The sequence below is a fragment of the Microcaecilia unicolor genome, chromosome 3 (assembly GCF_901765095.1).
Source record: "Microcaecilia unicolor chromosome 3, aMicUni1.1, whole genome shotgun sequence".
Classification (NCBI taxonomy): domain Eukaryota; kingdom Metazoa; phylum Chordata; class Amphibia; order Gymnophiona; family Siphonopidae; genus Microcaecilia; species Microcaecilia unicolor.
The window spans coordinates 197,408,189-197,420,523 of NC_044033.1; the positions used below are offsets into that span (position 1 = coordinate 197,408,189).

At 48.0% G+C, this 12,335-nt stretch overlaps 1 protein-coding gene across 6 annotated transcripts in view; it reads left to right on the forward strand.

Moving 5' to 3' along the window:
• The window catches only part of DOCK6 (dedicator of cytokinesis 6), a 62,481-nt gene that overhangs the window by 17,137 nt on the left and 33,009 nt on the right, over nucleotides 1-12,335 (forward strand). For all 6 annotated transcript variants that reach the window (XM_030197004.1, XM_030197006.1, XM_030197007.1 and 3 more), the window contains exons 15-17: nucleotides 5,797-5,914; nucleotides 11,077-11,147; nucleotides 11,939-12,077. In XM_030197004.1, coding sequence (XP_030052864.1) covers nucleotides 5,797-5,914; nucleotides 11,077-11,147; nucleotides 11,939-12,077 — 328 coding nt within the window. The remainder of the gene's footprint in view (nucleotides 1-5,796; nucleotides 5,915-11,076; nucleotides 11,148-11,938; nucleotides 12,078-12,335) is intronic.

A 12,335-nucleotide genomic window follows, 5' to 3' on the forward strand; every position in this document is an offset into this window, starting at 1 on the left:
CCATGCTAGGCTGCGGGAGGAAGCCAGGAAGGGTGTACCAGAGGTAAATTTCTGTACCTTGGGGCCTGGGAAAGAGGAAGAGTGAGATGCCCTGGGTGCAGGAAAAGCCGATCCCGGCTTTGCCAGGGATGCAGAGTGGTAATCTGAGTTGCTCTTACTTTCAGGGCAGACAGGTGGCGAGCATTCTGCCTTGCCAGCCGTCTCCTCAGGAGACTGAGCCAGTTCTCCACCTTCCGGAGCTGCTCCTGCTGGTTCCTCTGCTGCTCTTGCTTGTTCTGGAGTGTCCTGTGGATGGCCAGAGATTTCAAACGGATCATCCTTTCCTCTGACTGTCAGAAAATATAAAGCAGAAAAGGGACACATTTGTTCCAGATGCCTTTTTACTGGGTGCAAATAGTCTGAAACATGTAATGACCTTTTGGATTCTCTGTGGAGTGTTTCAGCCCCTTTCTGTGCTAAAGAAACCATCTAACTTAAGCTTAATTTGGGAAGGTCCACAAAGTGTGACGTTTTAATTGATAGACAACATAAAATGCAGAAAATGTTTGTGTTGCATGATATTACTCATTTACAACATTATAAAATGTTTCTGATTGCAGAGTAAAGGAGGGGATAGAGAGGAAATTGCCAAACAGACTCATTTGTGTTTATATTTTTTGTATATTCCACTATCCTGTAAAGTACTAGGCAGGGACATTTGGGGTTTGGGATTTTTCCCCTTCTGAGCTCAAGGCGAGAGCGGCACGGATTACCTGTGGCACTGGTTCAGATTTGCACACTTGGGGAGGAGGGGGGGTCATTCTCAAAAGGTTCTTAAAGTGTGTGCTTACTTCCTGTCATACTAGCGTAAGTCCGCAGTTATGCGCCTTGAGGCGTGAACGCAGTGGCTGGAGTAAATGCTCGCGCCTAGGGGCCAGGCAGTTCCCTCCCAACAGTTATGTACTAAAGAAATCCACACACACGCCAAGGTTCTGCATGGAAGTGCCAGTTAACTCCAATTACAGCCGTTTCACCTGTAACAAGCTATGCACATAACTGGCAGGAAATCTCTAATGCATGTTAAACACAAAATGATAGAATTGGAGGGTTTGAGTGAAAAAGCAACTCTCAGTGGTTTAAAAGGAAAACTTAGTGAAATTTGACAACTTCCCTCCTGAGAATATTACACGGAACATGTTCTGATAAACAAAAAAAATTCCTACTGGCTTGATAACAGAGGACTGTACAGGACTTGGAAGGTCACAGACATGTGGCTACAACCACCCCCCCCCCCCCCCCCCACACACACACACACACTGCATCCCATAAATCACACAGGGGTAAACCAGACCTTATCTGCCTGGCTCTCTGCACCTTTTCTAGGGGTTTCTCTCTCTTGTTGAATAGTAATTGGGTCAGAGGAAAACGATTCCCTTGTACCACTACAGGACTACCTCTGCCCTTGGGTGGGGGCTCAGGTCACCTGCAGCAAGAGGTATTCAGTGGACATTGGTCTGACAGTCGACCAGCCGCACTCCCACCTGTAGTGCACAGATGATTCCCTTCAGTCGCTGTCCTGTCCTCCTGATGTCCAGTGCCTCTTCCCTCAGGGCCCCCAGGGTCTGGTTGCGGACCTCCAGCCGGTGAAAAGCTTTCTGGATCTTTGCTGTAGTGCTCTGGTAATTCTCTTGTAGTGCCTGGCTGAACTGCAACACACCGAAAATCAGTACATCTACCTCATCCTGCTGTGGCCTGGCAAGGTGGACGGGCAGAGCAGAGCCCTTCAGCACTAGAGAGAACAGGAGGATAGTCAGCATCCTCGGCTCTGGGAGCAGAAAGTTAGAGTATGCGCTGCAGCGTCTTCTCGTGCATACAGGAACTGGTCTTATCTGTGTCTTGCATTCCCCTCTTTGGGTGCAGTCTGATTTTTGTACTGTAGTGGAAGGGGTGGGAAGATGTGAGAGGCTTTTTTTTTTTTTCCTCTTTGGCAGCTATCCAATATTTGGGTTCACTTGTCATCCTTTTTTCACTCCTCCTTTCTGCTGATAAATCTTTAACTTACCAGTCAGAGCTCTCTGATGGTGCTTTGTGTTGGCCAGATGCAGAGAAAACCGTTGTGCAAGGAATGGGTGACGGGAGAGTTGCGTCAGGGGCAGACAGACAGTGGAAACGTACCACCTTCGATATATATGTGTAGTGAAGCCAATATCACTCGGAGAAAAGGGATGTTACCAGTGCTGTACCACAAAGTTTGGTTCTTGGCCTGGTTCTTTTTAACATTTTTGTAAGCGATATTGCTGAAAGGCTGTCTGGTAAGGTTTGCCTCTTTGCGGATGATACCAGAATCTGCAATATGGTAGACACCCCTGATGGTGTGGATAACATAAGGAAGGACCAAGCGAAGCTTGAAGAATGGTCCAGAATTTGGCAACTAAGATTTAATGCTAAAAAGTGCAGGGCTGTGCATTTGGGCTGCGAAAACCCAAAGGAATAGAACAGTTAGGGAGTAAAATATTTCTGATCATGAAAGAGGAGCGGGATTTGGGTGTGATCATATGTGATGATCTTAAGGTGACCAAACAGGTAGAAAAGGCAACAGCGAAAGCTAGAAGGATGCTTGGGTGCATAGAGAGAGGAATGGCCAGTAGGAAAAAAGAGGTGATGATGCCCCTCTGGTAAGACCTATTGGGTACAATTCTGGAGATGCACCTTCAAAAAAGATATAAACAGGATGGAGTCGGTCCAGAGGCAGCTACTAAAATGGTCAGTGGTCTTCGTCATAAAGCATAAGGGGACAGACTTGAAGATCTCAATATCTATACTTTGGAAGAAAGGCACGAGAGGGGAGATATGATAGAGACATTTAAATACTCAGGAGGCGAGTCTCTTTCAATTGAAAGAAAGCTCTGAAACGAGGGGGTGTAGGGAGGCGTGAAAGAGGACAGGTTTAGAAGTAACCTGAAGAAATACTTCGGGTAGTGAATGCGTGGAACAGCTTCCCGGTAGAGGTAGTGGAGATGAAGTCAAGAAAGTGAGGGATAAGTACATAGGATCTTTAAGGGAAATGGCCTGGATAGGCAAACTAGCTAGGCCTTCATTTTTCTCTGTCCTGCAAGGCCTGATGCTGCCTGGCTACAGGGTCTTCATTATCAGCCCCTGCACTCTACATTTTGCTGGAGTCTGGTGTTTTTGAGTCCTGGGGTCTCTCCATTTTGTCATTCCACCTTTAGGTAGCCCGTGATAGTCACATGTATGGCACCCCTGGCATACCTTGGGCATAACTGGATGCAGTGTTCTGAGTTACGGAGCTACTGTCTGTCTGGTGTAAACCTGTTCTCTTATTAATTGGAGCATGCTGATAGAGAACTCAGATTGGGGATGGAGGGAGGAATAAATCCCCAGTGGATCTCAGAACATGGTGGAACTAGATCCAAAGCAGAACTTGTGTAAGAGGGAGGAATGAGCTGAAAGATCAGGGCAAAAATACCTTTCGTATAAGTTTTGCACTAAGTGATTAGGAAATTTTAAATCTGTGAGAGATGAAGCTGTGGGCTGTCCACATCCAAACATTTGAATCATAATTTATTTGAACATTTTGTTACTGTTGTTTTCTTGTGACCCAAGGCAAGGCACAATAATAAAAACAAATAATAATTTGAAAAAATTGACATCTAAAAGTAGAATAAAATAGCCAAATACACAACATAAGATAATGAAAGAATTTTATAATAAGAACATAAGACTAGCCATACTGGGTCAGACCAATGGTCCATCTAGCCCAGTATCCTGTTTTCCAAACAGTGGCCAAGCCAGGTCACAAGTACCTGGCAGAAACCCAGATCATAGCAACATTCCATGCTACCAATCCCCGGACAAGCAGTGGCTTCCCCATGTCTGTCTCAATAGCAGACTATGGACTTTTCCTCCAGAAACTTGTCCAAACCTTTTTTAAAGACTGTGCATCTTTCTGTCTCGTGTATGTGTGATTTTACATGTCTGCATTTTGTATTTATTTAGTATTTAGCGCACTGTTTTTTTGTTGTTGTTGTAGATCAAAGTGTTGCATTCAGGTATAGAATGAATTTCCCTTTCTCTTTTACTGAAATTCTTAAAGCGTTTTTTGCTAATTTCCCCTTTTCTGTGCACTAACTGCATATATATATATATATATATATCGGGGTGTTTTTTTTTTGGAGGGTGTGTGATGGCCAGAAAATGGGCATGGAAGTGTTATTCAACTAGTGCATTTGCATTAGCACCTGCTAACTGGATAATGCGAACTTAACATGGGAGCAATTAGCGACTCCTATATAACAGTGGAAAAATTAACACAGGACCTGCAAAAACACACAAAAAAAAAACAATCAAAAAGGCCTAAATTCTGAGTCGTTGAATCTGGGCCCCTAAGTTTGCACCAGAGGCAGTGAAGAGTTAAGTGACTGTCGGTGGGATTTGATCCTTGGTCTCTCTCTGGTTCACAGCCTTCTCCTCTAGCCACTAGAGGAGGAGCAATCCCAAGGGATACATACTCATGGGTGAAAATAGTCCTTTTTAACTTGGGGGCAGGGAGGAATGGGGGACTCCTTTTTTTTCCCCAGCTGCACCACCACCTCATCACATCACCCCTTGACCCCATCTCCTCTCCTTCATTATGCCATGTCTACACCAACTCCCTGACTCTCAATTCTAGCTGCCCTTTGCTTGTTTTGGCTCCACCTCAGTCCCCTCTTTCCCCCCACCCAATGCGGTTGTGTAATGACACAGTCTGAGATAAGATAAAAGCTCTGGCCTTTGCCATGCATTTCAGTCTGTGATAATACCATCTCATCAGCCACAGGCCTTATACTATGCCCCCCTTCCCCCATTCAACCATGCTTTGATTACCAGAACTGACCATCCCCAGGCCTGGAAGGAGAATGATTTTGATTGTGGAACTAGAAGGGCAGCTGATGTTAGATCACGGCCCTCACCTGCCATGGGGCAGCCATTTTGTCTGCTGGTGAGGTCATTAGTAATATGCAATTTGTCTTGCTTCAGTGTGACTCTCTCGTGTTGTTTCTGCCAGGTGCTGGATTGGCCACTGTTGGAAGCAGGATACTGGGCTAAATGGTCCATTGGTATGACCCAGTATGGCTATTATGTTCTCACCTGGCTCTTTCTCTGGGCTCTAAATATATATGAAACAAACAGTAACTTCAGCCCTTCTCTGTAATATGATAGAATGAGGTCTATGGCTTTAAGCTCATATTTGTTCCCTTTTTACTGGTGAAGAGGGAAGTAGATGAGGAAGCTCAGACTGCATTCTTTGCCTGTCGATTGTGAACCCAGCCTGCACCCCTGATTTCATTGCAACTCTGCAATAATGGACTATATGTGAGAGAAAGCAAGCAAATATTTAGTTAATAGAAGTCAGCAAATGTGAACTAGAATCCTCCCTGCATGGATCATGCTATTCATTTATGAATTAAGTGCTGTCCGTTGATTGCTTAACAGATGCCCTTACTGTGGAAAGGGTTGGCACTGCTGTTTTGACCTGGTCATTCTGTCTGTGTATCGATTGATTTTTGCATTTTTGTTAGCACAACGTCTTTTTTTTTTTTTTTCCTTGATGCACTGATTTTTGTCAACTCGTGCATATACTGCAGGGCCAGCCTAACTGAGGAAGCCCAAGCAGTTGTTCCCTTCCTGAGCTTACAATGTCACTCCTACACTTTAGGCTTTCTTTTCCTGCCCTGTCTCTTTCTCTGGACAGAGGGAAGGGATGAGGAAGGCGGGAGAAAGACAGACTGCATAACATCTGCTCCTCTCGCACTGCAGGAACCTGCTGTACGTGTATCCGCGCAGCCTGAACTTCAGCAGCCGTCAAGGGTCGGTCCGGAACATTGCTGTCAAAATTCAGTTCATGGCTGGAGAGGACGCCAGCCAGGCCATGCCGGTGAGTGTCGCTTTGTTGGGTAAACTGTGTGTATGTGTAAGCAGTACAATCCGTATGCCCTGGATCCAGTGGCATAGCCAGACAGCCAATTTTGGGTGGGCCTGAGCACAAAGTGGGTGGGCACAAAATTTTCTCTCCCCCCCAGCACTTCCCAATTCAAAATATAAATAGTTTAGCAGATGAGGATCCCCAATCTCTGTCAGCTGAAGGCCTCCAGTAAAGATGGCCAGAACTCCTCTCCACCAAGCCCAGTAGGCAGCAGCAACTCCTCGAGCCGCTGATGCCAGCACCCCATACATGCTTGTCAGTGGCTCCAGGATGCTGCCCCTATCTGCCAAGCTCAGTAGAAGGCATCTCTGGCCAGCTTCAGAAGAGACCCCAGCTAGTAGGGCTTGGGAATCCCCACTAGCTACAGCAAGGGTCAGGGCTGCCGTTAGCCATGCTGGTGACCAGGGCAGAAAATAAAGCCCCTCCCCCAATTCCCTCTCCTCTCCAATCTCCTCATCTGCCGTTAAAGTCACACTGACAGACCCTCACAAATTACAGAACAAGGGATCACAAATTAGAAATAAAAATATATAGACAAAATTGAACTGGGAACCTCAGCATGTACTGCAACACTGGAGAAAAAAACCCCAAAACAAAACAAAAGCGCATTTCCTTTTCTACTTAACACAATAACAAGACATCCGCTATGCACATTTCCCAAAGTTAACATATTCCGTTTAAAATATTCAAAGTAAAATGATTTTCCTACCTTTATTGTCTGGACATTTTATTTTTCCATCATGTTGGTTCCAATTTCTCTTTCCCGCTTTCCTGTCTATCTTCTGCTAATTCTTCAAGCGGTTGTCCATTTGTCTTTTTTCTCCTGTCATTTCATTTCCTCACTACACCTACCTCTGAAATATTGATCCTTCCATTTTAGCTCTTTCCTTTCTTTCTTTCTTTTTGTTTTTCTTTTCTGCCTCTGTACACTCAGATTTCATCCTGTTTCTAAATCTTTTCCTTCTTTTTACTTTTCTGATATCTATCACATTTCCATCTCCTTTCACCCACTAGCTCTCCCATTCCCCATCTCTCTCCTTCTCAGCCTTCCATTCCCTTCCATCTTTGATCTACATGCCATTACCACATTTCTACCCCCTGTGATCACTATTCTCTCATTTTTTCCTTGCCATCTCCACTCCCTGGGCCTCTCCCCCATGCTTTCCACCATTCCCAGTGTCTCCCTCCCCCCACCCTTTCAGCCCAGCATCTGTTCCCTCTTTCTCCCCTCCCCCACTTGTGCATCTCTCCTTTCCTTTCCTCTCCTCTTCTCCACCTTCATGTCCAACTTTTCTCCCTCTCCCTGCCTTGAGCCCCTGGTTTGGCATCTTGGGGTACAAATGTAACTAAAATAAATAAATAAAAATCTCTCTCTACCCCATCCCCCCCACCTACCACCATCTCTCCATCCTTCCTTTCCCTCACCTCAATGCCATGTTGTTCAACATTTCCCCTCTCATCTCTCCCTTCCACTTCCCTGTCCAACACGTTTTTTCTCTCGTGCCCTTTCCCTCCCTCTCCCCATCCCACCCATATCCAACAATTCCATATCATCATGCTGATCAATCCATAGACTGGTGGGTTGTGTCCATCTACCAGCAGGTGGAGATAGAGAGCAATCCTTTTGCCTCCCTATATGTGGTCATGTGCTGCCGGAAACTCCTCAGTATGTTCTCTATCTCAGCAGGTTTTGGTCACACACAGCAGCAGCTCTGGCTAGGCCTCCAAGCCTAATTTTTAGGTTTTGTTGAGTGCCTGGGGTTGAGGGCTCTTCTTGAGCAAGTGCAAACCTGGTGGCGCCAGGTCCCTCCTTTTCTCCCCCCTCCCGCTGGCTCCGTTAAAAAAAAAAAAAAAAAAAAAAAAAATTTTGAACGTCCTTAAGGGCGTTTATTTCGACGTTTATTTAAACGTTTATTGCAATGCCAGTGGGCAGAAGCGAACCTGGAACAGCTGTCAGCGGCCCACATTGCCGGAGTCATGAATGTCAAGGCGGACTTTCTCAGTCGCCATACCTTGGAGCCCGGAGAGTGGCAGCTATCTGCTCAGGCGTTCTTGGACATCACGAAGCGATGGGGACAGCCGAGCCTAGATCTGATGGCGTCATCGGCCAATTGCCAAGTGCCGCGCTTTTTCAGCAGAGGACGGGACCCTCGATCCCTGGGAGTAGATGCTCTTCTCCAACAGTGGCCGACACAAGAGCTTCTCTATGTGTTCCCGCCCTGGCCCATGTTGGGCAGGGTGCTAGACCGGGTGGCAAAGCATCCGGGCCGGGTAATCCTGGTGGGTCCGGACTGGCCCAGACGTCCCTGGTATGCGGACTTGATCAGGCTCTCAGTAGACGATCCTCTGCGGCTGCCAGTGGAGCAGGGCCTGTTACATCAGGGTCCCGTGGTGATGGAGGATCCCTCCCCCTTTGGTCTTACGGCCTGGCTATTGAGCGGCAGCGTCTGAGAAAGAAGGGCTTCTCAGACAAGGTCATCGCCACTATGCTGAGAGCGAGGAAGCGCTCTACTTCTACTGCTTACGCCAGGGTTTGGCGTATCTTTGCAGCGTGGTGTGAAGCAGGCTCACTTTCTCCCTTCACTGCTCCAATTTCTTCAGTGTTGGCGTTCCTGCAAGAAGGTATGGAGAAAGGCCTGTCGCTCAGTTCCCTTAAAGTCCAGGTAGCGGCTCTGGCTTGCTTCAGGGGCCGCCTGAAGGGTGTTTCCCTGGCTTCGCAGCCAGATGTGGTGCGCTTTCTCAAGGGAGTTAATCACCTGCGCCCTCCTCTGCACTCAGTGGTGCCTGCGTGGAATCTCAACCTGGTGCTAAGAGCATTGCAGAAGCCGCCTTTTGAACCCTTGTCGAGGGCATCTCTGAAAGACCTGACGTTGAAAGCAGTCTTTTTGGTGGCTATCACTTCAGCCAGAAGAGTTTCCGAGCTCCAGGCACTCTCATGTCGAGAGCCTTTTCTGCAGTTCACTGAGGCAGGAGTGACTATTCGCACAGTGCCTTCCTTCCTGCCCAAGATTGTTTCTCGCTTCCATGTGAATCAGCAGCTCTGTCTCCCTTCCTTTCATAGGGAGGAATACTCTGCTCTCAAGTATCTGGATGTGAGACGAGTCATCATCAGATATTTGGAAGTGACCAATGATTTCCGGAAATCGGATCATCTGTTTGTCCTGTTTGCAGGTCCTCGTAAGGGTCTGCAGGCTGCTAAGCCTACAGTGGCAAGATGGGTCAAGGAAGCCATTGCAGCGGCTTATGTGGCCGCGGGGAAGGTGCCGCCTATCCAGCTGAAGGCTCACTCCACTAGAGCTCAGGCGGCCTCGATGGCAGAGGCCGGGTCCGTCTCCTTGGAAGAGATTTGCAAGGCGGCAACTTGGGCATCGGCCCATACCTTCTCCAGGCATTACCCCTTGACTGTGGCTGCTCGGGCGGAGGCCCGGTTTGGAGCTTCAGTGTTGCGGTCAGGGATTTCTATGTCCCGCCCTGGGTGAGTACTGCTTCGGTACATCCCACCAGTCTATGGATTGATCAGCATGATGATATGGAAGGTAAAATTATGTATCATACCTGATAATTTTCTTTCCATTAATCATAGCTGATCAATCCATAGCCCCTCCCAGATATCTGTATTGGTTATATTCTGGTTGCATTTCAGGTTCAAGTTTAGTCTTCAGTTCCTGTTCAGGAGGACTTCGTGTTCAAGTTTTTCAATGGATTCTTCAAGAGTTGAGACGAGTTTGTGTTACAGTGAGCTGCTGCATTCCTCTCCCCTCCGTTTTACGGGACTGGATTGAGACTTAAATTCTGCCGGCGCTCCCTCCCGCTTCGTGCGGTAGTAGGGCAGCTTTGTACCCCTCCCGCTTCGGCGGTGTTAGGGTCAGTCAGCTCCTCCCGCGGTTGCAGGATAAGCCAGATCCCCCCGCATCGGCGGGTGTGGTGTCCCTCCCCCGCTCCGCGGGGATGAGCTGGACAGATTCCCCTCCCCCACTTGTGTGGGGATGAGCTGGGTTAATTCCCCTCCCCCGTTTCGGCGGTGGTGAGCTGGGCAGAGTGTCCCTTTGTGGGTGTAATTCTCTAAGTGCTGAGTCCTGCGGATGGAGCTTGGATATCGACATACTGAGGAGTTTCCGGCAGCACATGACCACATATAGGGAGGCAAAAGGATTGCTCTCTATCTCCACCTGCTGGTAGATGGACACAACCCACCAGTCTATGGATTGATCAGCTATGATTAATGGAAAGAAAATTATCAGGTATGATACATAATTTTACCTTCTCCCTCTCTTTCCCCTTGCAGCATCTCTCCATCCCTCCCCCCACCTAGCTCTACCCTGTCTCACTCCCTCATCCCAACAGTGCTCCTGTCTGTCCCCGACCCCCCTCCCCATCCCACCCATATCCAACAATTCTCCCTCTCTTTCCCCTTGCAGCATCTCTCCGTCCCTCCCCCCACCTAGCTCTACCCTGTCTGACTCCCTCATCCCAACAGTGCTCCTGTCTCTCCCCGACCCCCCCCCATATCCAACAATTCTCCCTCTCTTTCCCCTTGCAGCATCTCCGTCCCTCCCCCACCTAGCACTACCCTGTCTCACTCCCTCATCCCAACAGTGCTCCTGTCTCCTCTCCCCCCACCCCCACACACAAACAAACCAACCACCCGCCAGCATGTGCTGCAGGTTTTTTCCCTCCCTTTCCACAGCAACCACTGGCAGGCTGGCTGCAGGCCTGCCTTCTTTCTTTCTTTCGTTCTTTCCCCCCACCTCCCCTCCAGGCAGCGCAGTCTAACACTAGTACAGCAAAGCTGCACCGGGTCCGTCCGTCCTACCGCTACGCTGCTGCCCTCCGGCTCCATCTTTGTCTGTTCTTCTGCTGCTTATCTGCAGCGGATCCGCGCGCGCTGCCAGGGCTGTCTGTATGCTGCCTGCGACTGCTTCCTCTGCGCTGGCCCCGCCTCAACAGGTGGCGGATAGGTTCCCAGGAGAAATGATTAGCCACACAATTGTATCAATGGTAAATATTAGGCCACAGCTTTTATTAAATGCATCAACTTTCATTTCAAAGGTAACCCTTATTCAGATCAGAACTATATTTTTATATTTTTTAAAGATGGTTTGCTTTTGTTCCAGGTCATTTTCGGAAAGTCAAGCTGCAGCGAGTTTACAAAGGAGGCTTACACAGCCGTGGTGTACCACAACCGGTGAGTGGAGGCTCCACAGTGCTGCCCCTTCCAGGTCGGTCATTATGGGAACAATTTTAGAATTTCTTTCTAGGCAGTTGAAAGTCAATGGGTACCTTTCTCTGTGGACTTTGCACCGGCTGTCAAATGAAAAGTCTGCGTATATTTTCAATTTGAAAATTACCTCAGGAAAAAGTGGGGCTGGGGGTGAATGGGATTTGATATACCGCCTTTCTGTGGTTACAATCAAAGCGGTTTACATATTATATACAGGCCCTTATTTTCTACCCGGGGCAATGGAGGGTTCAGTGATTTGTCCAGTGTCACAAGGAGCTGCAGTGGGAATCGAACCCCAGGGGATCCCCACAGCACTAACCACTAGGCAGCTACTCCACCTCTTTCAGATTTCCTTTCAAACAGTGTGTAGTTTTGAAATATCAGAACGTGGTGCACTGTTAGCTTCTTTGGCCTAACTGCAGTGTGAAACATCTCCATGAAAATGTGTTGTGCAAGCTGCCTCTTTTTACTTACAGGGAGGGTGGACAGTTTTAGGAAAGCTCTTTTACCTGGGTGTAAGGTATCTTCATCTTCCTGTGTCTGAAGGTCTAATCCCCAGTTCTTATGTCCTTGTGCTTCAGTTTTCGTGGTGTTCTGTTAATATCTCTTTGTTGCTGGAGTGTCTTATGCAGTCTGGAAACCAGAAATGCTCTCTCTCTCTCCTGTCTTGAGTGAAAGGGGTCTGAGGATGACACTTGGTCATCTGCTCTGCTGAGCATTCACTTCCCAGCTTGTATTTATTAACTCTCATGCAGGTCTCCGGAGTTCTATGAGGAATTCAAAATGAAGATACCCCCCAACCTGACGGATAATGACCACCTTCTGTTCACCTTTTACCACATTAGCTGTCAACAGAAACAGAATACGCCACTGGAGGTGCCTGTTGGCTACACGGTGCGTCTGTCCTGGGAAGTTGTGTGGAGGGATGAGGGGTGGGCTGGGTACCAGGTGGAGGAGGGTCCGCATGGTTTGGTAGGGGTGCTGTATAGTGATGAAGGAGCCTGAAAGGATGTTGTGGTGTAGGAACCTGCCCTGGGAGTTGTGTAGTGGGATTTGAACACAGAGCTGGCAGTGGGGAGGGGATGGGTGTGACATTACAAGGCTGGTATTCAAAAGATCTTTCCCCCCTGATAATTGGCAGTATTTAACCAG